Source organism: Neopsephotus bourkii, unplaced genomic scaffold, assembly GCF_033783945.1.
Source record: "Neopsephotus bourkii isolate Nb327-2 ecotype Australia unplaced genomic scaffold, CSIRO-AGI_Nbou_v1 NB_668, whole genome shotgun sequence".
Classification (NCBI taxonomy): Eukaryota; Metazoa; Chordata; class Aves; order Psittaciformes; family Psittacidae; genus Neopsephotus; species Neopsephotus bourkii.
In genome coordinates, this window is record NW_026901167.1 from 2,904,598 (window position 1) to 2,932,591 (window position 27,994).

Consider the following 27,994-nt stretch of genomic DNA (forward strand, 5'->3'; position numbering starts at 1 on the left):
TCCGGCCGCAGCCATTGGGCACTTTGCTGCCTTCCGCCACCGCCATTTCGGAAGTTGCTCCTTCAGCGCGCTGTGGTTGTGGGTAGCTCGGGTTTGCGCTGCCCGCCTGAGCCGATTTATTCTCTCCGCACCTGTGGCCCTTTTGCTGCTTCCACCAGAGCTCCGCCGCCAGCCTTTCCTGATGGCGACCTCCGTGGGGAACGTGGCTGACAGCACAGGTACTGTGGCCTGCCGAGCGGGGACGGGCGCGCCGGGGACTAGCGGCGCCGCAGCCCTGCGTAGGCCCGGCCCTGCCTTTGCCGGGGACTGCCCAGCGGTCTCCTTCCCTGAGGCCGGCCCGAACGCGGCTCTCATTGAGCCCTCTCCTGGTGGAGTTTTCCAGAAGCTGGGGCCTGAGCGAGGTGGTGGCTCCCGCCGCCTTTGTGTTCGTCCCCCTCATCGTCTCGGGGCGCCGACTGGCTGTCGCGGCCCGCCCGCGGGTCGGACTCATCCCATAGCGAGTTCCTGTCGGTGGTGCTCTTGGAGGAGCACGGCGCGATTACTTATTAGTGCAGCGCGCTCTTACTGTTTATTACATTTATCCAACTGTCAGGTGACTGCTTTAGAGGACGACGTAGGATAAAAACCTGACCCAAAATGTACGTTGGCTGGTGCGGAAACTCGCTACACTTAAGGAGCAGTTCTTGTGTGGCATAGCCGAGCAGTACAGTGCTTCTCTGGGCAGTAAGATGGAGTGCGCTAGCTAAGGAAGATCCTATTCTACATATAGTTTACAGATCCATAACTTGGGGTATGGGGGAGAATAAAGGAGAAATCGCATTTTTACAGTAGAGCAAGGAAAAGTTTTCTCTTTACTGAAAGGTTGAAGGGGCAACACAGCCTTATCACTCAAATTTTGGAGGGGGAGGCTTTGCAAGGAAGAGTATTAAAAGATGAAAAGTCTGGGGGAAGTAGGGGGGGAAAAAGTAGATTCTCTGGAGAAAGAGGTGGCATAGCAGTACAGAGATACAGAAATGGTGGTGATACAGAAGTGGAGATGGAGAAGCAAAGTGCTGAAATACGGTATTTTGTTGCCCCTCAGCTAGGACTGTGTCTAGTCAGTGAGGCCACAGCATCCTTTTGCGGCCTTGATCTGTGGAGGTGAAAAGAACATGTGTATGCCTGGGGAGAGTCCTGTGCTCCTCGTCCATCACCACCTCCCTTGGTAACTGCTCCTGTCTGGGCCTTAGGTTTTACCTAAATTTAAGGTTGATCATGAGTGTATGGTAAGCGTTTAGGATGTTGCTTCTGGGGGACCCCCCTCCCCCCCCCCAGTCTTGAGTACATTTGTGATCTCTGTGGATTTTATTTTGCCGTTATTTTGTAGATGTCTTAGGAAAAGTCGTTAGCCTAAGTATGCAAAAGTAGGTAAGAGATTGATCTGTCTGTGATTATTCACTGCAGCTGTTTTCTTTGGAAATTGATTCAGCGAGCAACCGTTGATGGCTGTGTTATGGATTCTTTGGGTTGTGGAACTTTTCTTCAGCCAGCTTTCTGTTAAAAAGTTCAGCTCATGTTGAACTGTGATAAAGGTGACCACCCACTTACACTTTTCAGTGATTTTTTTTCAAGGATCATTGCTAAAATATTTGTTTGGAAATAGATGGACTGGCTGTTGCAAACTGAATTTTAAAGATTTGCGTAATATCCTCTGCTGGGCTTTGTGTTGCGCTGGGACTTGGTAAAAGAAAAAAAAAAGTGTTTCACGTAATCTGTTGCTTTTGTTAGCAATTCTTACTCCCACACATTAATTACAGTAATTCTGCAGCACCTTATTTCTTGCCCCGGGAGGTGCAACTTAAGTTTCGCTTTCTGCTTCAGTAGACAAAATGTAGCATTTAGATAATGGTTGGGAGTGTCTTTACAAATGGTGATGAGAATTTAAGTATAAACCTGTTTGGGTTTTCTTGGTGTGTGGTTTGTTTTTTGTTGGCTTTTTTTTTTTTTCAGTTTCCTTTTGGTTTTTGTTTTTCTTCTGCTCCGTCTGGATTCACTATGTTTGCTTTGTGCCATCTGCAGAACTTGAAAATACACAAGACTGCCGGAGATTTTAAACCTGTGTGGCTGTTAACAGGAGGAGGAAGGGAGTGAGGAACAGTGTGTTGGTACTCTAGTACTGTTATTACTATCGGCACTTCGAACGTTTATAAATGGTGCCTCGTTCTCATGTTCAGTAGCAGTTGTTACCTGTTTATTACCAGTGGGTTTAACCAGATACTGAAGTCCGCTTTTCTCTTAGTCATGTTTGGAAACCTATTAAGCTGGGTTCACAGAAAACAGAAATCTAATCTGGCTGAAGATATGTGACTATTAATTTGTTAGATATCTGAGAGTAGCTTTACTAGTTTAAACCTGCTGTGAATTGTGTTCATGTTTTTAGCACTGACAGTTATCTGGAAAAACAACTTCAGTTACACTGTTTCATTTAGTGGTTGTAGTCTTACCCACAAAACCTGCTAGTGCTAAAAAAGTGATTTTGAAAGTGATGTACACAAACCCCAATTTCATAAAACAAACACTACATAGTAACTCTGTACCTAATCTCTTTGTAATTATTTTATTGTCTTTAAAGTTCTCACTAAAGAAGAGGATTTTTATAGTTACGATATAATTGCAAAAATACACATAATGCAAGTGTTGAGGTGCTGCCTTGTATTAGGAAGAATTTATCTGTTTCATTTAAATTCAGAATTTTAAAACTACATCCAGGTGGGAAGTGTTTAATGAATTAAGTGACTTCAGAGAAGAGAAGCTTCCATTAATCAAACCTTTTAATAGTGTGAGGCATTAATATAAAGACAGAATTGAAAGGCCAGAACTTCTTCCTGGGATAAACAGTTGTAGTTTTTTTTTCTGAGCTGCACTTGTGTGTATGTTAATAAAGAATTGTGCTTTGTAAGAAATTTTACTTGCTTTTCACACTTACGGTGGTGTTCTATTTACGTATTTTGCTCTCTGCAGTTGGGTCTTAAATAATATAACCATTTTGTCACTCCCATTCCAGCCAAGCCTCCAGAAGCAGTAACTCATTTCCTGTAACCTGTTTAATGATTCTTTCTGTAGGCCAGTTGCATAATCTTGAAAGTGTGTGTTTGTGTCTCATCAGATTGGTGCTCACCAGCACCAAATTTTGTTGTTTGAGGGAATTATAGAGTATTCAAGGAATGACTTTTTTTTTTTTCCTTAAAGTTTTTGCTTTTGGTGAGGCAAAAACTTTCTTTTGCTGAAATCCTTTGAAGTCTTTGTCTGCTGTCCTTCATTTCCCTATTAAGGTTTTAGAACTTGTTTTTAATATTAAAAATCATAAGATGTAAAGTTTGGGGGAGAGTGAAGGAGAGTCATTGCTGTGTTAGCACTACGACTGTTACGAACCGAAGTACAATATCATGTCATAGAGTCGTAGAATGGTTTGTGTTCAAAATGACCCTAAGATTATCTAGTTCCAACCCCCTTCCATGGGCAGGGGCACCTCACTGCCAGACCATGTCACCCAAGGCTCTGTCCAGCCTGGCCTTGAACACTGCTAGGGATGGAGCATTTACCAGTTCTTTGGGCAACTTATTCCGATGCTTCACCACCCTGACAGTAAAGAATTTCTTCCTTATATCTAACCTGAATGTCAGGAATATCTGTAAAAATACTTGAGGTCAATGCAAAACGTTTGCAAATACTCACAGCCATTACAGTCTGTGTGTTTTTTATTAGCTGATGAAGTCATGGACTTGTACAGGTAATGTTAAAACTAGCAGTAATAGGTTGGGGCACGAACATCTGAGAGTTCAAAATTCGATGTGCTGTAGTGTTTTATGTCATCTCAAACATTTTCATCCTTCAGTTATGTATGTGCTTTTATATTGTTTTTTGGGGGGTGTTGTATGTGTTTTTTTTTTTTTTTGTGTGTGTGTGTGTACGTGTATGTGTTTAGTTTTGTTTTGTTCCCATTATCTAACCTTTTGTTTTCTTCCCTTAAATGTTTTGGTGATTCCCCAGAACCAATGAAACCTATTCTTTCCTTCCAAGGGTTAGCGGAGTTGGCTCATCGTGAATATCAGGCAGGAGACTTCGAAGCAGCAGAGAGACACTGCATGCAGCTTTGGAGACAAGAGCCTGATAACACTGGTGTGCTTTTATTACTGTCGTCCATTCACTTCCAGTGTCGCAGATTGGACAGGTAGGAGACTTAAGGAGCTATGTCAAGCTTTCTTTGTAGTTTGCTTCTCTAATAGTACTGAGCACAGCTGATAAAAGTTGCATTCTAACACTGATTTCTTTTTTTATCGCTGAATGCAAATACTGACTAACTTCATGGCAGCAGTAAGGACTGATCAAAAATAATGGTCTTTCTTTTTGAATTCTGTTAGGGTAAGATAAATACAAATTAGAATGGCTAGCTTTACAAGAAACAACAGATCTTGCCCTTATTCTCATTTTAATAATGCCTGCATTAACTCAGCCATACTTGTATGTACTTGGAGATATTTACATGTGTTAATAAAGGCTTATTTATGCCACCTGCAGTGTGGGGGTTTATGGTTTTGTTTTCTTTTTTTAAGTTTCAAGACTGATTATTTGCTGTGAAATAGCATGCTTAGTTAAGGATTTTTGTCATCTGAAAGTTGGCATCTATATTCTTTCTGCTTTCCTGTTCCTGATACTGCTTTCTGTGCCTCGAGCGTTTTTAAATTCTCTTGATCTAGCTGTAAATCTGTTTGTGCTAATGACCTTTGGACTGAAATTTGCTTTATATAGGCTTCTGAGTGAAGTTGTAATAACAGTTCAGATACAGGGAAAATAAAATGGGGGAAGATTCAATGGAATTTTACATCTACATCTGTCAGCTGTGTCTTGCCTCTTGAAAAGAATATTGAGTGGGACATTGCTTAAAGCATACAAATGTTGAAGATGCTTCACAGGATTTCTGTAGTGTTTTCTCCAAGTGCATCAAGTTCAGTTTTGGTGAGGTGACTTGAGCCCTACTTACTGTAAATGAGAGTTGTTTTTCCTCAGCAGAATCTCAAATAGGAGCAGGGAAGGTGATAATTTAAGCTAGGACCTTAAACAGAACACAGATCTGTAAAGCCAGATTTGTTGGCTATATGTTTGGCTCAGTTAAGCGTGAATGCTCATTAGCAAACCAGGTAAACAGGCAAACACTGAAAATGGTGTCTGTTTGGGTTTTTTGTTTGGTTGGTTTTTTTTTGGCAATTTGTTGAATTTTCTTTCAGGTCTGCTCACTTCAGCACTTTGGCTATTAAACAGAATCCACTGTTGGCCGAAGCCTACTCGAATCTAGGCAATGTGTACAAGGAACGTGGACAGCTACAAGAAGCAATTGAACATTATAGACATGCACTACGCCTCAAACCAGATTTCATTGATGGATATATTAATTTGGCTGCTGCACTAGTAGCTGCAGGTGATATGGAAGGAGCAGTACAGGCATATGTGTCTGCCCTTCAGTACAACCCTGTAAGTAATGCTCTGTTTTTATAGAAGAGCTCCATACTCCCTTGTTGCGAGACACACAAATAGCAAGTTTCAAGCAAGTGATAAACCTTCCCTCTGATCTGTACACCATAAACTTAATAATCTACTTAATACTTCTCTTAAGGATCTTTGAAAGACTTGTGTTACAGAAAGTTTTATATTGCAGTATACTAAGGGATGCTGATTGTGTACTTATCTGTATTGTTGAAATAACAAAAAGCAAGAATTCTCCCTCTAAGCTGAAGTCAGATGTTTTGGTGAATGACCTCATACTTTAGCTTTGTGTGCTTTAAGGTATTATTATTACAGTGAGAGAATCACTGCTCAATCTTGAATGTGAGTTCTTAAAAAATCATCAGGTATTACCTTATCACAGAGTCAGAAATTTCATGGTGGTGAGAGTGGCCTTCCTTATATTTCCACTGGGGGCTGATTTAGAGAAGCATCATTTTTATGTTTCATAGGCTGAAGCTGAGTTTGTCGAAAAGAGGCTTGTATAAAATAGGTCTGGTATTTGGATTTTTGATTGTAACTGTTTTGAATTGACATTTTTAGTAAACTGTCAGACTGCTATCTTCTGTTCATTTTGTATCAAGCTCAAATAATTTGTATAGTACTACTCAATATGGTGAAGGTATCTGCTTCCTATTTGGTTGTATATTTTATAAAAAACAAAACAAAAAAACAAACCAAAAAACCAATACCCCAGAACTTAAAACAGCATTTGTCAGGTGTGCATATATTCTTTTTGCTTTGGAAAAGCAAATGCAAACCCAGTCCAGCAAGAGCCCAGAGTCTTACGTTCTTCAGGCTAGGTGAACTTGTCAAATTCATTATGCTAAGTGTAGTAGAGCTTATGCATTGGTTAGAAGTACTGCAAGATGGGTTTTCTTAAGGAGATTTGTTTAGGTTGGAAACTCCTTTGGTAGCCTTGACAGAAATGTCCCCATTTTCTATGGTCTTTACTGCTAGATAGTGCCTGTGCTGTGGTGAAACATGAAAGAATAAGAACGCATTGCAAGACTGTTGAAAATGGATGTGGGGAAAAAAAGGGGAGAAAAACCGCTTTGGGGATACAGGAAGCAAAATAATTATAAAGTCTATTTAAAAGAATACAGGTTTGCAGTAGTGCTTTGAAAAAACAAACCCAACCCCCCCCCCCAAAAAAAAAACAAAACACAACACACCAGGGAGGGTGATGTGGGTGTGGAGCTTCAACAAAGCTGGAGAATGGCTTTTTGCAAGGGCATGTAGGACAAGGAGAAACAGCTTTAACCTATGACAGGGGAGATTGAGCTGAGAGCTGAGGCTTCTCTGTGAGGGTGGTGACTGCTGGCAGAGGGTGCCCGGGGAAGCTGTGGCTGCCCCATCCCTGGCAGTGTTCAAGGCCACGTAGGACATGGGCTTGGAGCAACTTGCTCTAGTGGAAGGGGTCCCTGCCCATGGCAGGGGTTGGAACTGGGTGAGCTTTAAGATCCCTTCCAACACAAACCAATCTGGGATTTTATGATTCATACTTATGTATGTATCCTGTATGTATGTTATTATTCGTACTTAAGTATGGCAAAAGAACTTGAGCTGCTTGTGGCAGGGGGTGTTTGTTTTTTGTTTTATATTTCCATATGAAGATGAATTCTATGAAATACTGCTTTTTTACTTCTACTTTCTTATGGTTGTTACAGTACTAAAATCAGTGAGATGGTCTGTTGGCTGTAAATATTAGGTAAAAAAAATTAACATTTGTGATGTATTTCTTTATTTAAAATAAGCTATAGAGGGCTGGGGTTTTCCTTTGAAAGTTATCTGTGAAGACCTTTGGGATGTCTGAGGTTTTGAAGCTGATAGTGTGACTTTTATGTTTCAGGACTTGTACTGTGTTCGTAGTGACCTGGGGAACCTGCTGAAAGCCCTGGGTCGCTTGGAAGAAGCCAAGGTAGGTGTTGCGTAGAATACATGTAAACATCAGTGTTTTGAAAACTTGAACTTTGCACCAAGTCTTCAGATCTGCGTTGATCTACAGACATTCTGAGAAACTGCTGAAAACTGAAGGCACTGAAACACTCCAGAGTAGTTGTAGGGCAAGATATGGCATATCCATGTTTAAAAGTTGGTTTAAGTCAAGAAATGGAACATTACCCAGCCTTTCTGCTGAACTAGACTATCTGATACCATTCTGAAGTATTGGGCAGGGGCTCCATCATGCTCTTACCTGGAAAAAAGTAACAGTCCTTCAAATCTGAGGCTTGCCTGATCGTGCCAAGCAGAGAGCATGTGTTTAGCTTGAGATCCCTGTACAATGCAGGTGCTACTGAAAATGCTGCTCTTCTGAAGTCCTTTGTGGCTTGTAAGTGGAGAAGAAACTTACCCAAATGTTTCCTTGTAATATTGGCTTTTAAAGATTTTTATTCTTTTAACTTTTCCCTTCCCTTTATAGTGGAAGAAAGGCTAATAAATGGTCAATAGCTGCAGTATGTGACACCCCCCCCCCAAGTATCTTCACGTCTTCCCTCTCCCCTCCCCCAAAACAAAGAAATCAGAAGGACAAAGCTGGTTTGTTTGGGAAATGAACTGATCGAAAGAAAACTTGCTGTAGTGGAAAGGTGGCTTCTAGCAGTCTTGTGTTTCCTAAACTGTGAATTTGAACACCAAGATGAGTTTAAAATTCTTGGCATATTAAAACTTGGATTACACAAAGAAATTGTCTTGTTACAAGCCACCTTACGCGTCCGCGCTGCAGGGGTGAGGAGTGTGGAGAAATCAGAAACACTCTGGACTCCATGTCTGTCACTCCAAGCCCCACGCGCATGCTAAAAAGTGGAGTGTATGAACAGCGTAGCTGTCTGTTTGGCTGCAGCACCATTTGGGGAGGGTTGTGATCTTTATGGGGTAATGGGAGTGCAGGTTCAAAGTTCACAATTTTTTTTTTTGATTTCTCATCACAACTTGGATGTGTGTACTGTCCTAGGGCAGCCTAATTGATTTGGTCGGATCCAGGTTGAAAATATTTTGTAGTAGCATTTAGGGTTTGAACAGTCTTGGTGACACTTGGTCCGCCCACCAAGCGGACAGCTAACATGAATTGCACTTCACTGCAGCTTTAGTGTGACTGGTATAGGCCAAGACACTGCGCCTGCCTTAGGTTGCTGACTTCTTTGTTTCAGAGCTCTGGAGACACCTAGTTTGAAAGTGTTATTCTGTTTTGTGAGAATTTAATAAATGAGGAAAAACATCTTGAGTAAATTGCAATGTGTTTCTTTGGTTATCAGTCCATTTGAAAGATCAAGCCAGCAGATTCCTTACAGTTCAAACTAAAATTTAATCTCTTTGTAGATATTTCAGAGCCTTTCTTCCAAAAAAAAAAAGTCCCCACTGTATGCAATTGCCCTGATTAACCCTCTCCTGTCTGCATGTCTCCCTTGTTACACACAGATTGTCCTCATTCCCATGTGTTAAGACATGTCCAAAAAAAAATGCAATTGCTTTGTTGAACTCTTACTAATGATCTTGTTTTATTTTCTCTCTTGTTTTTGGTTTTTCACCACTGATATTGTATTTAGAAGGTTTCAGGTGGGTGAAAACCTCCTATTCCATGCGTAAGGTGCCTCGCTGAAGGGAGCTCGAGGCCTGGATCTAGGGCAGACACACACCTCCTCCTCCTCTTCCAGCAAGGAACGCACCGAAAAGTCACATGATGAGAAATATGGTAACGGGTTTGTAACTGCCACAGCAAAACCATTTGCCTCCATGCCTGAATCTTCTGTCTTGTGGCTTCAGAAACAGCTTAAAATATTTAATTACAAGCAAGTAATATAAGAATATTTTATACTAGTAGCCACAAATTCTGTCAAAGAAATAAAGTAAAAGTAAAGTTTAATTTTATTTATTTATTTATTTATTTATTTATTTAAGAAATAATTGGAGATAGTTAATAGTAAAAGCTTCTAACTCTTCTGGTTGTTCATTTTTTTCCTTTTTTTCTTCTTTGTTTGGATTGCAGCGTTCTGCTCTTCTGATGATGCGCTGTGATCCTGCAGTAGCGCAAAGGCTGCGCAGCGGTAACGCGCATTGCGTGCGATTAAGCCCTCGTGAACGGTTGACTAGATGATTAATCTCTGATTGGGTGACTACCCAAGCTCCAGGCTGTAGCCTTTTGGATAAAATTGGGTTGTAATGCATTTTAGAGTCTGACATCAAATTTAACATGAGAGTTTCTGTATGGGCCTGCCTGGTAGATTAATGATTCTGATTGGCCGTTCACTGGACCTAGGGGCAATCAATCTAGCAAAGCAGTTCGCAGCGATAGCGTGGCGCCGTGCTGTTTAGGATGCGCAGCGATTTCTTGCGCTTGCATTACAGGGACCTAAACCTTCGTGCAATCCTGTCATTTGAGGTTTTGAAGCTGCAGATGATGGAATGTATGTGAAGAAGCTGTGAAACATGATACCCATTGAGTGTATCAGCTCACTTGACTGGGACCGTTAAAACTGAAGAATCTTTTTCAGTAGTTTTTTATGTTTTTAAGTAGTTTCTATCTGGTTTAGAATATTTCTCAATTTCGTAATTTATTTCACAGCAAAGTTGTTTTTACAGAGCAGGGATTTTGTTTTTATGCACTTAAAGGTGGCAGATACTTGTGCTGAGTTACTTGAATTGTTTCTAAGATGATTCCTGTGATGGCCTGGTGTCTAAAGGTGTGTTAATTTGTTAGCAGCATAACTGAGAAATGGTGGGCTTGCACCTGGGTTTTGGTTGGCGCTGGCGCAGGATCAACAGCAGTTTGCAGCGCATTAGTTTTGGCGCAAGCTAGCCTATACTGCAGGGTCACTTTTTGCTGTTTAGAGAAGGCATACTAACAATTTTTTTTTCTCCCTTTTTTTTTCCCCCACCCCCCACCCCCCAAATATCCCCTTTCCTTTGTATCTTTCTTCTTTAACTGTTTCAAGGCCTGTTACTTAAAAGCAATTGAGACTCAACCAAACTTTGCAGTGGCCTGGAGTAATCTTGGCTGTGTTTTCAATGCTCAAGGAGAAATTTGGCTTGCAATTCATCACTTTGAAAAGGTAACTATCTAAAGCCAGTCAGCTTTGCTGCTAGTTTTTATTGTACCTGCAGTTGTTTGCTTGTAGGTGATAGGAATTTGATCAGCAGAGAACTTCTTATGATCCTGTTAGTTAACATCCCGTTAGTTACCATTGTGTGTTGATCAGTGTTTCAGGCTGTCTGTATGCCTCTAGAGAGATATATTTAAAATTGCCTTAAGGACTTAACACAAATGTCAAGTATAAGAAAATTCATTAAGTTGTTTCGTGGTTCTTTTCTGGAATAAATTTTTCAAGGCTTAATCTAATGGGAATTCTGCATGTTTAATACGTGAGAGAAAGGAACAACTTTCTGCTTAAACTGATTTTTCATTGTGATTTTGTTTCAGGTATTATTGTCTTTCAAGTAACAGTGGAGAACGGTTTTAAGTGTCACACTAATTCCTCTTCTCCAGAATTATTTTTCACCACTGTTGTTCAGATTTCGGTATATTGATGTCATTAACTAATTTTCTTACACCTTTCACTAAGTATCTAAATTGCATCTTAATTCAATTTGTATGTCTCTTAAGTTTCTGAAATGACTTAAGACCACATTTAAGAAGCGGTGACATTTTCTTTCTGGTAGTCATGACTTAAGATCTACAAAAATTTTAACTGATTGGGATTTTTTTTTTCTTTTTTAATCTCTGCCTAGTTAGTGGTAGATTATGAAGTATTTTAATTTGGAAATAGTAGTTCCTGTAAGAAAGATTGTAAGCATGGCTTGACAGATACTCAGATATAGCTTATTACTGCATCCTCAGATATAGCTTATTACTGCACCATCTGTAACTTTGTCGGGTCTAAATTTTTTTTGTGCTTTATTACTTTGGAAGGGAGTGTTTTAGTTTAACGGCTGCTGAATTTTCCCTACATATGCAATGAATTTGCTCTTTTCTTGCTCTTGTGAACCTATTTTCCTACACTAGTAAAGTTTTAAAATGCTGTCTTATTTTGCAGTAGATCAAGGATGTGGATCTGTTTTTTCAGCGTTTTCTTGCCTAAACCCAAATTAAAGGCAGCGTTGCATGGGTAGTTAGGAGTGTTAAGTATGAAATGAATGCTTAACACTTAGTTCTGCAGTAGTTGCAACTGAGTGGGTAAGCAAACGAGTAAGTTTGAATATAGTGTATGCTGCCATTTCTACAGATGAATGGCTGATGCTCTATGACTTATATAACTTTTTCCTTCCTTACTAGGTAAATGGTAAAGTCTTAAATGCTTACAGATTGGGTTTGTCAGATAAAAACCAAACCAACCACAAACAAAAAACAACCACAAGAAACAACCAGCTAGGTTTCATAGGAAATGTTTTTGTGTTGATGCTCAAAACTGTTACTTCAAAAATATTTTCAGGCTGTAACACTTGACCCAAATTTTTTGGATGCTTATATCAATCTGGGAAATGTCCTGAAGGAGGCAAGGATATTTGACAGGTAAGCAGATAAGTATTGTTGCTCTCTCAGTGCCCTGTCAGATGTATCAAGATAAAAATTAGCTTCCTGTTACAAAATCAGTTTGGACAGCAATTGGATTATAATCTTTGGAAGCCGTAGTTTGTGGCTTAAAATTTAACACAAGCTTGCAGGGAACAGGTTAATTATTCTAACCAGCTGCATTGCATGCTGTAAATGATACAGTGATTTCTCTTTAACAGTGACTTAATGGACCAAACGGGGCATGTTTCCCCAGCATTTTGGAATTTACATCACCTTTTTGAGAATTTATTTACTATGTATATTGTTGTGATTTGTTTAGAAATAGGATATGAATACATCTGTCATTTTGATAGTGCTGTAGGAGCATATAATTAAAAATCTCACTTTTGAATAAAGTGAAGTTTAAACTGTAAGTAATGCGTGATACATAGGTGAGTGAAGACAATAAAGACATGCAGTAATATAATGTTTGTATTGTTGCAGTTGAATAATGAACTGGAAAAAAGTGGAAAAGGTCTTATGCTTATCCTAGTAATGAAGAGTTCTTAAAAAAAAGTAGATGAAAGCTTTCCTTTTTTTTCCAAAGACTTACATTTATCACTGTACAGCATCAGGTGGGAGGAAGACATTCCTGTTTTATGAAATATTTCTTCTAGTCTGCTAGTCATTACAAAATATTTCTTCTAGTCTGCTAGTCATTACAAAATTCAGCATAGCTTTAAAATAGCGTTCATCATAATCCCTTCATTGTCCTTTTAATTCAGGCAGTACTCTTCTGTGTTTTCAGTAACATCTTACAGGACAGATTTGTGTTAATACATATTCCTTGAAGTTTGGTGTTTTTTTTTATGTAAGTCATTTTTTATGACCAAGGTAAATAAAATTGCTGTTCTGTGGATAATTGCTGACCTTGTTTTTCTTGTTACAGAGCTGTAGCAGCTTACCTACGAGCCTTGAGTTTGAGTCCAAATCATGCAGTTGTGCATGGCAACCTTGCCTGTGTGTATTACGAGCAAGGACTAATAGATCTAGCAATAGACACCTACAGGAGGGCTATTGAACTGCAACCCCACTTCCCTGATGCCTACTGTAACTTGGCCAATGCCTTGAAGGAAAAAGGCAGTGTAAGGAGTACTTTTTTAATTTTTTTTTTTTAAAGTACGTGAATGCTTATTTTAGACACCAAATGTCACCAGCTGTATCATCATGAGATGTTACCCTCAGTCATGAGGAAGAATAATTCTGGAAATCTCCATCTTGAACTTGTTAAAAGTGATGGTATAATGATTTCCCATAAGCAGTGCTGTTACAACAAAAATTACCATATTAACAGTATCCTTTTTTTTGAAGGTGGTGGAAGCAGAAGAGTGCTACAATACAGCTCTGCGACTTTGTCCCACTCATGCAGATTCTCTCAACAATCTAGCAAACATCAAACGGGAACAGGGGAATATTGAGGAAGCTGTCCGTCTTTATCGGAAGGCTCTTGAGGTACAGTTGAATGTGGGGAGGGAGAGCTGTGGAATTCAAGTTGGGAATGTGTAATAAGACAATTTTTTTTTCCCTTTTCGGTCATAAGTGAAGGAAAATCTGCTCAGAGACTCAAGTCATAAAAAGAAGATTAAGAAATACACAAGTATTTTTTTGATATCATGTACTTGAGAAATTTGAAAGATTCTACTTTTTCTTCCAGGTGTTTCCAGAGTTTGCTGCTGCGCATTCAAATTTAGCAAGTGTTCTGCAACAGCAAGGAAAGTTACAGGAAGCTCTGATGCATTACAAAGAGGCTATTAGGTAAATGGATACTATCTGTAATAGTCCCTGTCTTTCTTAACAGGAAAGTACCATAGCTCTTTACAGAAAGTGGCTTATAGTAGTGTATTTCAACTCAGATAGTTGCTTTGCAAACACAAAAATTAGTATGCTTTCTCTTTGGAGGAGGAGCTTTTACTGCTCATGGTGATACATATTATCTTTATTTCTCAGGATCAGCCCCACATTTGCAGATGCTTACTCTAATATGGGCAATACTTTGAAGGAGATGCAGGATGTTCAAGGAGCTCTACAGTGCTACACTCGTGCCATTCAGATAAACCCAGCTTTTGCTGATGCCCACAGCAACTTGGCCTCTATTCACAAGGTAACATATGCAAATGATTCACTCCTATGAGTATGGTGGGGCATTGTGAGTACTTACCCTAAGTATATTTTTATCTCCTGACTCATTTCTGTGTCTTACAGGATTCAGGGAATATACCAGAAGCCATTGCCTCTTACCGCACTGCTCTCAAACTGAAACCTGATTTCCCAGATGCCTACTGCAACTTGGCCCACTGTTTGCAGGTGAGGAAGATGAGGTTTTGATTGTAATTCTTAATATTTGTCTGCAGAAAATATTAAGTATGCTCACCTTAACAAATCACTAATTTAAATTTACAGAGTGGACTTAAGACTTAAATCAGAAAACTATATAGTAACCAACAGTTAGTACTGAAGTTTTCACTTCACTTGTGAAAGAAGCATTAGTCTCAACTTGTGAAATATGTGGTATAGATCAAGGGAAGCTGTTGTCCTAATACTCTTTCCATTTCTCCCCTTTTTCTAGATTGTCTGTGATTGGACAGACTATGATGAAAGAATGAAGAAGCTGGTTAGCATTGTAGCTGATCAGCTGGAGAAAAACAGGCTGCCTTCTGTCCACCCACATCATAGCATGCTGTATCCCCTTTCTCACAGTTTTAGGAAGGCTATTGCTGAGAGACATGGAAATCTGTGTTTGGACAAGGTAGGAAGTTGCAATTCAAGAACTTTGGTTTTCCCTGTTCCTACTGAAACTCTAATACTCGCATAGTTAGTATTAGCCTTTGTAAGGTTTCTGAGTCACTGTCCTGTAGGGAAATGATGCATACTGTTACTCATCTAGTTTTGAAAAGTACATATGAGGTGTGTTTTGGAAAAGAGAGTGAGTAAATTATTTCCTGACAGTAAGATAAATCCAGGCAGCTGCGTGATAGTATCTCTCAAAATCTAGTCCTTTCCAGCATCTGTAGTGCTTGGGAACCTGACCTTGCTTCTAGTGAATCCTTGCTGGAACATGAGTTTTGTGTTCAATTAGCTCTGGGCTTTCAAAATGCACTTGCTATAGTGGTTATGGCAGCAGTGTTATAGGGGCGATGCATCACATTAGGAAGTATTTGTGGTTACTCTGTTCTGAAGTACTTTGTGTACAGTAGACCAGATTCTTCCAAAACCATGTATTCTCTTGCTGAATTACTTAACCTGTGTGCTGTTTCCACAAGTCTGCAGAGCACCTCAAGCTGCTAAGAGTGCAGTTGCAGTCAATGGCAAATTCTTTAACTAAAATTTGATGCAACTTCTTTTTCTTTTCAACCAGAAGGCCATAGCTGTGGGCACTTCTGAATGCTGAGATGGTTTACTCGTGCGGGTTGTCAATTGTAATTGAAAATGCGCTGTCAGCCAGTGGAAGGGTCTGGTTAGCTAATATAAAAATCTTAAACTTCAGAAGGTAACACTGAGCTTTCAAACTGGCTTGTCTTAATAGCTTGATAATACAGGCTGATGTCTGGGGAAGATGGTGAGTATGAGAACAGAAAACATGCTGTGGTGCTTCACAGATACAGTGTTCTGGTCACAAGTGGCTTGTAGTTTAAGAACATCCTGATCATAGTGGTGTGGTATCGGTATATTTAATAATCAGGAATGGAATACTTGAAAAATAAACTTGTCGAAAAGTAGTAATGTCAGCTTGGAGTAGTTATGTCTGACTTTGGCTGAGTGTAGGTACATGACGCATAGTATCACAGTTTGTGGATGTGACACTCTGCTCCAGTGGAGTATATACAATGCAGATTTGGAAAAACTGATGCCCACAGACCACTTGCTTGAATGTGGGATAAGGCTAGTTCTGCAAACTGATGTGTTGGGAGTTTTTATCCCTCTGCTTAGCATTTGGTTTTGAGTTTACGAACAGTTCTGTGTTTTCTTGACAGATTAATGTTCTTCACAAGCCATCATATGAGCATCCCAAGGACTTGAAGGCCAGTGAAGGTCGGCTTCGCATTGGCTACGTGAGCTCTGATTTTGGAAACCATCCAACCTCACACCTAATGCAGTCAATCCCAGGCATGCATAACCCAGACAAATTTGAGGTAAAAATATAAATGGCATGCTTAAAGCATTAAGTAGGGCTGTAAGTGGCATCTTTTTCTTGGTGTAGACAGGTAAACTAGGAAACGGCAGATTTTGTTTCTAGGCTGAGTTTTTCGGTTTTGTTAGTTTGGGTTTTTTTTTGTGGGGGGTGGGGGTGGGGGAGTAGGTTTGGTTTGGTTTTGTTTTTTTTCCTCCTGTTAGTGGGCTTTTTATCCTATGGGTTGAAGAGTTCTCCAGCCTGAGCTCTTTTACCAATATGAAGTGTTACTTAGAAAGTAGGCAAATTCGATACCTGTCCTTAGAATTACAGTAGAATTTATGATCCCTGGAAAACCTTTTTTAAGTTTCTGCAGCTGTTCTTTGTGTAAATGTGTTTTAGTATCAAGCTGCTACTGCCTGGTTACTTCACGTTTACAGACAGGCATCTGTTTTTTTTGTTTTGTTTAATTTTGTTCACTCTCTGCTGCTGTTGTTTTACAGGCATTTTAATTTGGGCTACCTGAATTGCAAATACAAACTTCAGTTTGGTCTGGCTGTTGCTTTTTCAAAAGGAAATGATATATCACACTTAATCCAGAAGGAGACTTTACAGTTTAGCAATGCTAAGGACAGTTATGTCTGTAGTTACTTGTATGTCATGTTAAGGGATTTAGTCTGTAAATAGATCTAATTCCCAGTTACGCTGTTCACCCCATGAATGTTTAAATTGCCTTGGTTTTGAGCTCCTGTTTTCCGTGACCTGAGAATTCGTTTAACTCTGTAAGGGACTGTAAGTTCTTCCTTCTTGCAAAGCTGTGGTGTGTTTTGTTTTCGTTTTTGATCTGTCTTGGTTTTTGTTTTGTGGGTTTTCTGCCCTGTACCTTCTTGCTTTTTCCTTGTTATGAAGTCTTTGTTGTATGAAATGCTTATGGCGAAGCTGCATGCTTGAATTACCAGAAGTATGACTATGAAGCAGAATTCTTCATGAAACAAATTGGTGGTCTCAGTACGTGGGGTGTGGGGAGAATATATTATTTAACCTTCCACCAGTTAAAGACAAAAGGCAGTGTCGTTCAGGATTTGTAGAGCTCTACAGAGCTTAATTTAAATGGTAAATGGAAGTTCTCTATTATTTAGTAAAACCATGCTTTTGCCTTGCAAGACAATAAATTTTGGTGCAATTTCTTCTATATTTGTATGTGCTAGGTTAGTGAAAGATGCTTGTTTGCATAATCTCTGAACCTTGAATTTCTCAGATACGTTTGCAGTTTCTTAACTGGGGAGAACTAGTCACCATTTAAAGTATCTGTAAAAAGCTTCCCCAAGGCTTAACTTGTCTGTTAACCTTAGTCATCATCGTGATTATCATTAATTACAAATTCAAAGGTGTCTTGGAAAATTTAATGCTTATGCAGACGCACTTGTTAAAATTACTTTACCTTGCACTGATGAGAATATTGTGTGTATATATATGTCAACGTAAGATGCAGTGTCATACTCGAGCACCAGCACTAGGTAAAACTGGGGCCTGATACAAATGTGTCAAAATGCCTAATGCCTCTTCCCCTCCACTTTTCACTTCTTTCTCAGCTGGTAAATGCCACACAAATAAATATAATGCAGTTTATTTATTTGTAAATTCTATATATTTGTAAATGATAGAACTTATAAATTATAATTTAAAACTATCAATGTAAAGTGTAAATCAAATAAAACTTAAATTATAAATGAAATTTAGTTATTATAATTACATTATTAATTGAATTTTAAATTGAGTTATGAATTAAACTAAATTATAAGTTAAAATTTTATAAATTATAAGTTAAAATTTTATAGATTATAAAATTCAGGGATGTGAATGCTCCATCCCTGGTGGTGTTCAAGGCCATGTTGGACAGAGCCTTGGGTGACGTGATTTAGTGTGAGGTGTACCTGCCCACGGCAAGGGGGTTGGAACTAGTTGATCTTAAGGTCCCTTCCAACCCTAACTTCTCTGTGATTCTGTGATTTATGAATTAGTATGAAACTAGATGTAACTCTGTTAGTGTAATTTAAAATTGCAATACCGTATGTTTTAGAGCAAAGTGATTTGTTGGCAATTTGTTGCAGATAGACAATTTTTGGTGCCTTGTATTGTAGGTATTCTGTTACGCCCTGAGCCCTGATGATGGTACAAACTTCCGTGTAAAAGTGATGGCTGAAGCAAATAATTTCGTTGACTTATCTCAGGTGAGCTTTTTTTATGCGTTGACCTTTTAGCAAACCTAAAAGAAGAAAATATCAGCCTGTAATTTTGAGATGTTTAGTTGAAATAATTTCTTGAATTCTGCTGATGTTAGTCTTGACAATTTGGGAGTTTGTAGTTATATTGGTGTTATGACTTAACCTGGGATGCAGTGGTCATGGTGTCACCTCTGTGATTATTAAAATACCTATCAGAAGGCTAATGTTTGGTAACATTTGGTAAACCAAAATGCTTGGTAACACTTACAGGTGGTTTTAGGTTTTTCTTTTTAAATTCCATGTGAAAACTGGTGGGGATTTCAGTATGCACAGAAGTCAAGGAATTGTTACACTATTTTAAGGTAACTGACAGAACCCTAAAGTAGCATGGGATAATCAGTGTACATTAATAATGGAACTGTATTGGCAGCAGGACAGTCCCAGATTAGTTGACAGATGACATTTATGTGTAGTTCTTAAACTCAAGTTGTTCAGAACCTGCTCTCATAAGTAAAAATGCTAAACTGATGTTAGCAAAATTGCTCTTGGAGATGGATTTTTGTAAAGTCGATTCTTTGTTTAAATGTTTTTTTAGAGTGCCAGTTATGCTTGTGGAAAGCCATCCATATCCTCCTGCATTTGCAGATGTGGATGTTGAAAGCCCTGGATTATAGTGAAGAGAGCAGCAATTTCATATTTGTTGTTGCACCTAACAGCTCTAGGAAAAACTATTTCCTTTGCCCAGAGTGATGTACTGAGTTTTCTTGAGGCATCAAACTTGTATTTTTAGGTTACTGTGCAACATGTAGAGATTTGTACAGAAGGGTGAAACAGGTAGAAATCATTTGCTGTTGCATTATAATGATCTATCGCATTATAATGATCTATCGCATTAGCCATGTAACTCAATGAAAGTTAGAATATGGCAGCTCTGTTGTCTACATGGGGATATAGCTGCCCATGTGCATGCATTTACCCTGCTCTAAGATGTGAAGTAGCTTTCCCTTTTTACAAAAGTGAAGTACTTTTATGGTGCATGCTAATTTTAGAGTGAGTCAGCATTAGCAGTAGCTGCAGAGAAGTTAATTGGCTTACTCTTGATCCTCAGTTTGAAGCAATTTCTGTGCATTACCTTAGTTTGGGAATCTACCAGTTGAGTTTTGTACTGCCCACACAAGCTTTGATCATTAATTAAGCCTTACAGGAGTGGTGATAGTGGAGCTGTTCTAGTTTAAATAGCCTCAGTTTCTAGCCTGAGGTTTTTATTTTACTGCAGCTGAACTAGATGTCTCAAATATATTTTTAATCTGCTTGTAGATAATGACTAATTATATAACTAGTAGTTGGGGGAATTTAAAACTGTTGGAAATTGTTTGCCTTTCAGTATTAGACAGGAAGAGTTACACTGTAATTTCCAAGGCTTTACTTCTGTTCTTGCAAGTCATTTGTAATACCTTGTGTGAAGTTCCTGCTCTTCTTTGCTTTTGGTTTAGCCAAGAACTGAAGCAGTTTTAGTGTTGCTGGAAGCTTTTTCTGTGGTCCATTTGTGACATGTTTCTGCATGACTTGCTCAGCTTGGCAGCACTTAATTATTGAAGAGGCAATCTTGATGTACCGTAGTTAAAATTTTTGTCATCAACTGCTTCACATTTTGACTTCAACAAGGAGTTGAGGACTTTTTACCCCTGGTTTTATAGAGGTATGGGTTTTAAGTCTCACTAAATTACACTATGCAGTTGGCATTTGTCCGTTGGTACACTTATGACTAATCACATGTATTACTGAAAGCCTGAAAACAAAAATAACTTAGGTTTGTTGTTTTAGGGTTTTTTTTTTTTTTTTTCTTTCTTCAGATACCATGCAATGGAAAAGCAGCAGACCGCATCCATCAGGATGGGATACACATTCTCATTAATATGAATGGTTACACCAAAGGAGCCCGAAATGAATTATTTGCTCTGAGACCAGCACCTATTCAGGTAACTAAGTTAGAGGGCTCTGTACCTCCAAAAAACCCCTTGTGAATAGGAAGAGTTTCTCTTTTTCTTCTGGCAGAGTGGAAAAAATGTTGAAGGCTCATGTTGATCTGTGAGAGAGACTTTTTTAGGGGCTTCACATGTGTGAGGCAAATAGGATCATTCTGTTGAAGCAGAGTAGTTTGGGGTTTTTATGTGTTTTATGGGCAGGTGACTGTGTCCTGAAAGAAAACTCTGTAATTCTGTACACCACTGTTTTTCTTGCACTAGTAAGAACAAAGAAAAGGTATTTGAAGCAGTTGTGGAAATAAGTCGTTACGTATTAAAATTTCTTTAGCCTTACAGAAATTCTAGTTAGTCAGAATCAATATGAAAGGATTTTCTAAAATGCCTGTGGAAAGAGAATAGGAGATGCCTGAATTGGAGTCACTCTAGGTTATGGAAGTTGTCTCAGCTGAGAGAAGCTGTAATCACTGATTAGTTAATACTCTGGCTATAGCTGCATGTAGTTGGATAATTTGGCGTTTTGCTTGAGCCAAATCCATTTCAGAACATCCTTGAACTGTTCACTGTCTTGGTTGTGAAAGTTTGGGATTAGTGATTACTCTTCAGTTGATAAAGCACAAGAAGGAACTTGAATCTGTAGGTTAAAAATTTAACTTAAAATGCGTTAATTTTTAACTTCCATTATTTTTGCAATGCACCTGGGACTGGAGCCTTGCTTTCCTGTTTTTTAGGCAATGTGGCTAGGCTATCCTGGAACCAGTGGGGCATTATTCATGGATTATATCATCACAGATAAAGAAACTTCTCCAGTTGAGGTGGCTGAGCAGTATTCAGAGAAATTGGCGTACATGCCAAACACTTTCTTTATTGGAGACCACGCCAACATGTTCCCCCATCTGAAGGTATGTTGGAAGATAAGGCAACAAAAGTAGATGTTGTCCATAGTTGTGTTTATAAAATGCCATTTAGTATATTACTTGGTAAGAGCTCTTTTAACTTTTTTAAAACTTTTTTTTTTTTAACAGAAAAAAGCAGTCATTGATTTCAAGTCCAATGGTCATATTTATGATAACAGAATTGTTTTGAATGGCATTGACTTGAAGGCTTTCCTTGACAGCCTCCCTGATGTCAAGATTGTTAAGGTGAGAGCTACTCCTTGGTGCATTCAGTCTTAGGGTCTGAAGCTAGTACTTTCTCTGATGCTTACGTGATTTATCTTAGATGAAGTCTCCTGACAGTTCTGACAACGCAGACAGCAGTGCTGCTCTCAGTATGCCAGTCATTCCTATGAACACAATTGCAGAAGCTGTGATTGAGATGATTAATCGTGGGCAAATTCAGATAACTATCAATGGATTCAACATCAGTAATGGACTAGCAACTACTCAGGTGAGGCATTTAATTTTCTTGAGGTTTATATATATGTGTGTGTGTGTGTGTGTGTGTTAACATAGCAAGGAAGAACGTCCTCCATGCTGTCTGTTTCCACCTTGATTTGTTTAGTTCTCATACTTGGGAAATTCACAAATATGTTATAAGCCACAAATGTCCTGGAACATTGAACTTTCCCCCACAAAGATAGAAAAGTTGTATCAAGAAGTGTCTGAAGTCCAAAGGAATTTAATTTTGTTGCATAAACAAAACACTTGGCTGTTCAGAATCTGAAGACAAGATGTACTCACTGCCTGCAGCCTACAGGGCATTTGTAAGTTGTTACTCAGTTTCAGTTGTGATTTTCCTTTAGAAAAAAAAAGATGGATAACACAGGCAAAGTTATTCCACTGTGTCTCAACAATGTTTATCTCCTTACATCCTTTTGAACTATGTAATATACCACCAGCCCACAGTGCTTTACAGTTCATGGGATTTTAGTGATGGTGACAGTTACTGGTTTTGTTTAATGCTTCTTCCTTTTCAAAACAGTTACTCCTTTTTGAAAACACCGTATTTTGCATTGGCATAACTCTGTAGACTTCTGAATTTTTAATTTACAGTCTTCAGGAGACTCATATAAATTTACACAAGACCTTTTATTATGACTGTTCTGTCCATGTGTTGTATCACGCCTTGGTTTTGTTTTACAAGTTTTGTTCACAGCTGAACACAGTTCAGCTTTTATTTAAGTTGGTAATAGGTTATGTTTTAGTTCAGCTGATAAGTTTATTAGCATTTTTTCCTGAAATTATTCTTCTCTGAGCATAATAGAGAATTCTTGTCTTGGCACTCCACCACTAAGATGAAGCAATATAAGCTCTGTTGGCATGCTTTTAAAAGAGGATTTCTATATATTGATCATAATAATATAACCTTTATTTGTGCATGTTCTAATTTAATATCAGCTACTTTTGGGCATAGGTCAGTGAAAACTCTGCATTGTGTTTTTGAGGTCTCCTTAGTGACCTGTAAAGGAGCACTGTTACTAACTTATTGAACTAAATTATCTTTGCATCTTCTAATAGAATCAGTGACTGAGATATTGTCGTTCATGTCAAATTAGTAAACAGTATGTTTATTCTGGCTGGCTGCCCTGCCACTGAGCTAAATGTTAAATATGTATGGAGAAGAAAGAAAAAAAACCAACCAAATAAGACTCTGTGTTCTGTCTGTACTGTAGGGTTTGTCTTTGATCCCTCCGTTGGCTGTCATTATAAAAAAAAATAATAAAAATTTACAATCATACTTCATTTTACTAGTCCTAGGGAGCTACAGCAAGGGCATGAAGATGCTCAGTGTTGTGTGCCTTGGTGGTTGCAGTGTTGTGGTATCCACAAGCATGCATGCATAGCAGTTAAATTCTTGTTGTGGGAAGGTAGATAATTATCATTTGGTATAATGATTGGTATAATGATTTGGGTATAATAACCCAAAGATACAGTTCCAGTAATGGGTGGTGCTGAGGGGTGGTGCAGTGTTTCTCTGTCTTCCAAGTCGAGTTCTTACACTTTCAGTGTTGCAGTAGTGTTTGTTTGGGGTTTTTTTAAATTTTATTTTTATTTTTCTTTAGATTAACAACAAAGCAGCCACTGGTGAAGAAGTTCCGCGCACTATAATTGTTACTACCCGTTCTCAGTATGGCTTACCAGAGGATGCTGTTGTATACTGTAACTTTAATCAGTTGTATAAGATTGATCCTTCCACTTTACAGATGTGGGCTAATGTAAGTATCTTTATTTAATACAAAATTTAAGGTCAGAGTTCTGGAACATAGCTGTTCTGTCCAAGTTAGCAAAAACTTCATGCAATTTAAGACTGAAAATGTTCTGTGGAATACACTGACCCTGAGCTATTTGTCTTCTTATGATGCTCATGTTGCAGTACTTGGTGTTAACAGAAAACAGAGTTTTTTAGATTGCTTTCAAATCACATCTGTGCTTTTACCCAGTTAAAAATCTTGTTAAGCTCAAGTATTACATTGTGAAACAAGTTTGGTCTTCCTTAGTCTGCACAGTTAAGTCATGGAATCGTAGGATGGTTTGGATTGGAAAGGACCTTAAGAACATCCAGTTCCAATCCCCTGCTGTGAACAGGGACACCTTCCAGTAGAGCAGGTTGCTCCAATCTCTGTCCAGCCTGGCCTTGAACACTGCCAGGAACGCAGCAGTCAAGGCTTCGCTGGGCAGCTGGTGCCAGTATCTCACCACTCTCACAGTAAAGAACTTCCTCCTTATATCTAACCTAAGTCTTCCCTGTTTAAGTTTAAACCCATTCCCCCTTGCCCTGTCACTACAGTCCCTGATGAGGGGTCCCTCTCCAGCATCCTTGTAAGCTCCTTCCAGATACTGGAAGGCTGCTATGAGGTCTCCATGCAGACTTTTATTCTTCAGGATGAATAGCCCCAGTTATTTACTGGGCTTAGCACTTGATGGATTTATAGATCTGTGCAGTGAGCAGGTATCATGGTTCAGTTTATAGTGTACTGCTGAAAATTACTTGAGCGATAATTTTTTGGATTCCATAATACAGGCCTATAAATAAATAAAGGACCTCATAAGTTTCAGTACTTGCTTTTTAAGTTCTGCTCTGCGAAGTACTGCTCAGAGTTGCAGTTTCTCTCAGTGGGATTAGGTAGAAATGTAATCGTAGTTACTCTGCTTGAAATAGTGATGTGGTTTTGTTGGGTTTTTTTTTTCCCTGCTTTATACCTCAGAAGACTATAGTACTACACTTTTTGCTTCATTTGGTATGTGGTAATTCCTTGTTAAAAAAAGGAGATTTTTTTATGACTGAACTTTATGAATTTGCTTCTTATTTTTTGTTATAGATCCTAAAAAGAGTTCCAAACAGCGTGCTGTGGCTGCTGCGCTTCCCAGCTGTAGGAGAACCCAATATTCAGCAGTACGCACAAAACTTGGGTCTTTCCCAAAACAGAATAATCTTTTCTCCTGTTGCCCCCAAAGAAGAACACGTGAGGAGAGGACAGTTGGCTGATGTTTGTCTAGACACTCCACTTTGCAATGGGCACACAACTGGGATGGATGTACTCTGGGCTGGGACTCCAATGGTCACTATGCCAGGTAATGCAGTGGGGGAACCTGCATAGAACAGATCATAGAATAGTTTAGATTGAAAGAGACCCTCAGTGGTCATCTTAGTCCACTACCCGACTCCTCCATGAGCAGAGCCATGTTCAACCAGACTAGGTTGCTCAGAACCACATCCAGCCTGGCCTGCAATGTCTCCAAGGATGGGGCATCCACCACCTCTCTGGGCAGCCTGTGCCAGGATTTTACCATCCTCACTCTACAAAGTTTCTTCCCCTTTTCCAGCCTCAATCTCCCTCTTTTTAAACCCATCACCCCTCATCCTGCTGCAACAGCCCCTGCTGAAAAGTCTCCTCCCATCTTTCTTATAGGCCGCTTTTAAGCACTCAAAGGCTGCAGTAAGGTCTCCCCAGAGTCTTCTCCAGCTGAACAGCACCAACTCTCTCAGCCTTTACTTACAGGAGAGGTGCTCCAGCCCCTGATGGATTTTGTGGTCCTTCTCTGGACCCTCTCCAACAGGTTCATGTCTTTCCTGTCCTGAGGACTCCAGAGCTGGATGCAGGACTGCAGGGGCATCTCACCAGAGCAGAGTAAGGGGCAGAATAACCTCCCTTGACCTGCTGGCCATGCTCCTCTGGATGCAGCCCAAGACACAGTTGGCCTTCTGGGCTGTGAGCACACACTGCCAGGTCATGGATTTGAATATAGTTAATTTTAAAACAATAAACAGCAAGCCCAGCAGATGTTGCTGCCTCTTGTAGATGCAGAAGTATGTCATGCACTGTAGCATGTTACTTGGTAAGTTTACTTCTGTATTAATTTTTTTGTTTGTTTGTTTACAGGCAAGACTCTTGCATCACGTGTTGCTGCCTCCCAGCTTACTTGCCTGGGTTGTCTGGAGCTCATTGCAAAAAGTAGACAGGAATATGAAGATATTGCTGTGAAACTGGGAACTGATCTGGAATAGTAAGCAAACTTGTACTGTATAATGTGTTAACAATAAGAAAGGAAAGTGCTGGCACAGTGCTGAGACCAGTACTTTTAATCTTGCAAATCTTTTAACATTTAAAGGAGCTGGGCAATCTTCATCTAGAGCTTTCTTGCCTTGCAGTTAAGTCAGGTTCTGCTTTTACAGTAAGCTTAATGGTGCCGCCTGTTTTGAAGAAATTGCCATTTGCAGTCAGTTTACCTTTTCGTTGGTGGTTTAGTTTTTTTTAAATTGAAAATTAAGCAGTTTCTCACATACTGCAAGTTAAAATAAACCTGTAAAGTTCCTGTAGTAATGCAGCGAGTTAGTGCATTAATGCTGCAGCTCTTCTGAGTTGAGGTGATCATGCTGGTCTGTATCAGAAATTATAAGGGGATGAAACAGTATGAATTTGGTGGAAGTGGGGGAGCAGATATTTTTGAAACAGTTGTACTGGCAGTTCTGGGTTAGCTGGAAAGTGCTTGGAACCTTGTGGCCTCTTTAACTTGGGGTTTGGGTTTTGTTTTTTTTGTCTTTTTTTTTGGTAGCCTGAAAAAAGTTCACGGCAAAGTCTGGAAGCAGAGAATATCCAGTCCTTTGTTTAACACGAAACAGTACACAATGGACCTGGAGTGGCTTTATCTTCAGATGTGGGATCACTATGCTGCTGGCAACAAACCGGACCACATGATTAAGCCAGTAGAGGCCAGTGAGTCTGCATGAAGAGACAGCATGCCCACCTGGAATTCTCCAGGAACTGAGCCTCTTAAAACACTTCTGTTGAGATGATGAGCTGAAACTGTGCATTTCTACTTAAACTGCCTGGTACTCTGTGGCTGAAGTAATACATGACAGTGATTAAAGCACAGCCAGACTTCTTTCTTGCATGATAGGGAAAGACTCATTAAGAGCCTCAGATCCTTTTATTCCATGAGGAGTTTGAATGGGATTGAGCTGTGTACATGTGAGCCTGTGTGTATGAATGACATAGTGGTTGCTGGGGGAAGTTTGAACTGCCCAACCAAATATTATGACTTCATGGACTGATTTAATCTTCCTACAAATCTCTCTCCTTTTATGTGGACTGGGAATTGGAGCATTTAAACATTGCATTTTGGGTAGTCCTTCTGGTATATGTGTGGTTAATTAATGTGGCTCCCTGCATTAAATCCTAAACTGTGTGGATTGAAAGGGCAGATTTGCTGGTGGAGTTTGTTGTGTTTTTGTTTTGGTTTTTTTTTTTTTTTTAATAGGTTTTATAAACCACGAGCCTGCATCAGCCTTCTAATGTTTGACCTCTTATTTTGGAGCTCTCTATAATGCGTTGGTTTAGATAAAGACTTTGGGCTTTTTTTTGTTTAGTTTTTAAGCTTCTCGAGTAACTCAGCTGATTGGCTTCATTAAGCAGCTGTTTATAAAACCAGATTTGATTTGAAATTAATTCTCCCCACAAGTGTTTGAGGTAAACACAAACTGGTGCCAAATACAGCTCTTTCAGGAATTATTGTTAACTATGTATAGAGGCTCAGTCCTAGGTACTGTAGCAAGGACGTGAAACAGAAAATAAAGCTTTGGTTTGCCAGTTTGATTTGACCAGTGTTTCACGTTTGCTGCTGCCCTTGTGCTGTTGCTAGAGAAGTATTCTGAATGGCTGGCCTTGCTTCTTTCTTTCTGTAATTTTGTTTTAAATAGTGCTATTTAAATTTGTATGTATTTATTTAAAAAGCAGAAATAATGTCCAGTAAGTGCAGGTCTTGCACACAGACGTTTCTGTTAGACTAAACCCACCCAACCATGAAAGCTCTGGTGTGTGTGCCTGCTTAATTCCCAAGTGTTATTGGGGGCTCACACCAGCTTGTTTCTTCTGCCCTTCCCGATGCTGTTAACTCGCACACTGTATTATCTTGCAGGTCAAGGACTGTGTGTAAATTACTGGTTTTGTTTTCAATAAGCAACACCAACATTCCCCAGCTCCCCGCTCACCAGTGGGTCAATATAAACGAGTGTCAACCTCGCTCATCGTGCCATTGAGTTTTGTCTCCTGGTTGCGGTTGGCTTGGCCTCCCGTTAATGCCGGGGCTGCTGCTCCATGCCGGGGCTGCCGCTCCCTCCCGGGGAGCGGCGGTAGCGGGGCCGCGGTTGCTCT

The 27,994-nt window shown here is 39.5% G+C and overlaps 1 protein-coding gene and 1 long non-coding RNA gene across 5 annotated transcripts; both read left to right on the forward strand.

Annotated features, from left to right (window-relative positions):
- OGT (O-linked N-acetylglucosamine (GlcNAc) transferase) lies at positions 1–27,441 on the forward strand. Of its 4 annotated transcripts, none has more exons than XM_061353337.1 (22): positions 1–218; positions 4,030–4,210; positions 5,265–5,508; positions 7,391–7,459; positions 10,470–10,586; positions 11,964–12,043; positions 12,975–13,170; positions 13,397–13,537; positions 13,740–13,840; positions 14,033–14,186; positions 14,288–14,389; positions 14,652–14,831; positions 16,057–16,215; positions 18,335–18,424; positions 20,272–20,397; positions 21,132–21,302; positions 21,426–21,542; positions 21,622–21,789; positions 23,405–23,557; positions 24,662–24,914; positions 25,724–25,847; positions 26,397–27,441. In XM_061353337.1, exons 1-22 carry the CDS (start codon positions 182–184, stop codon positions 26,569–26,571), a joined length of 3,138 nt encoding a protein of 1,045 aa, XP_061209321.1. In that variant the 5' UTR covers positions 1–181; the 3' UTR covers positions 26,572–27,441. The 4 variants fall into 4 exon arrangements, with proteins under 4 accessions (XP_061209321.1, XP_061209322.1, XP_061209323.1 ...); XM_061353338.1 differs by having other exon boundaries at positions 2–218; positions 4,060–4,210; XM_061353339.1 differs by lacking the exons at positions 1–218; positions 4,030–4,210 and having other exon boundaries at positions 5,429–5,508; positions 7,391–9,229.
- On the forward strand, positions 488–1,296 carry LOC133212128 (uncharacterized). Its single transcript, XR_009725404.1, has 2 exons — positions 488–638; positions 1,082–1,296. It is a non-coding gene; the product is annotated as an uncharacterized LOC133212128 (long non-coding RNA).
- Positions 27,442–27,994: the final 553 nt, after the last annotated feature.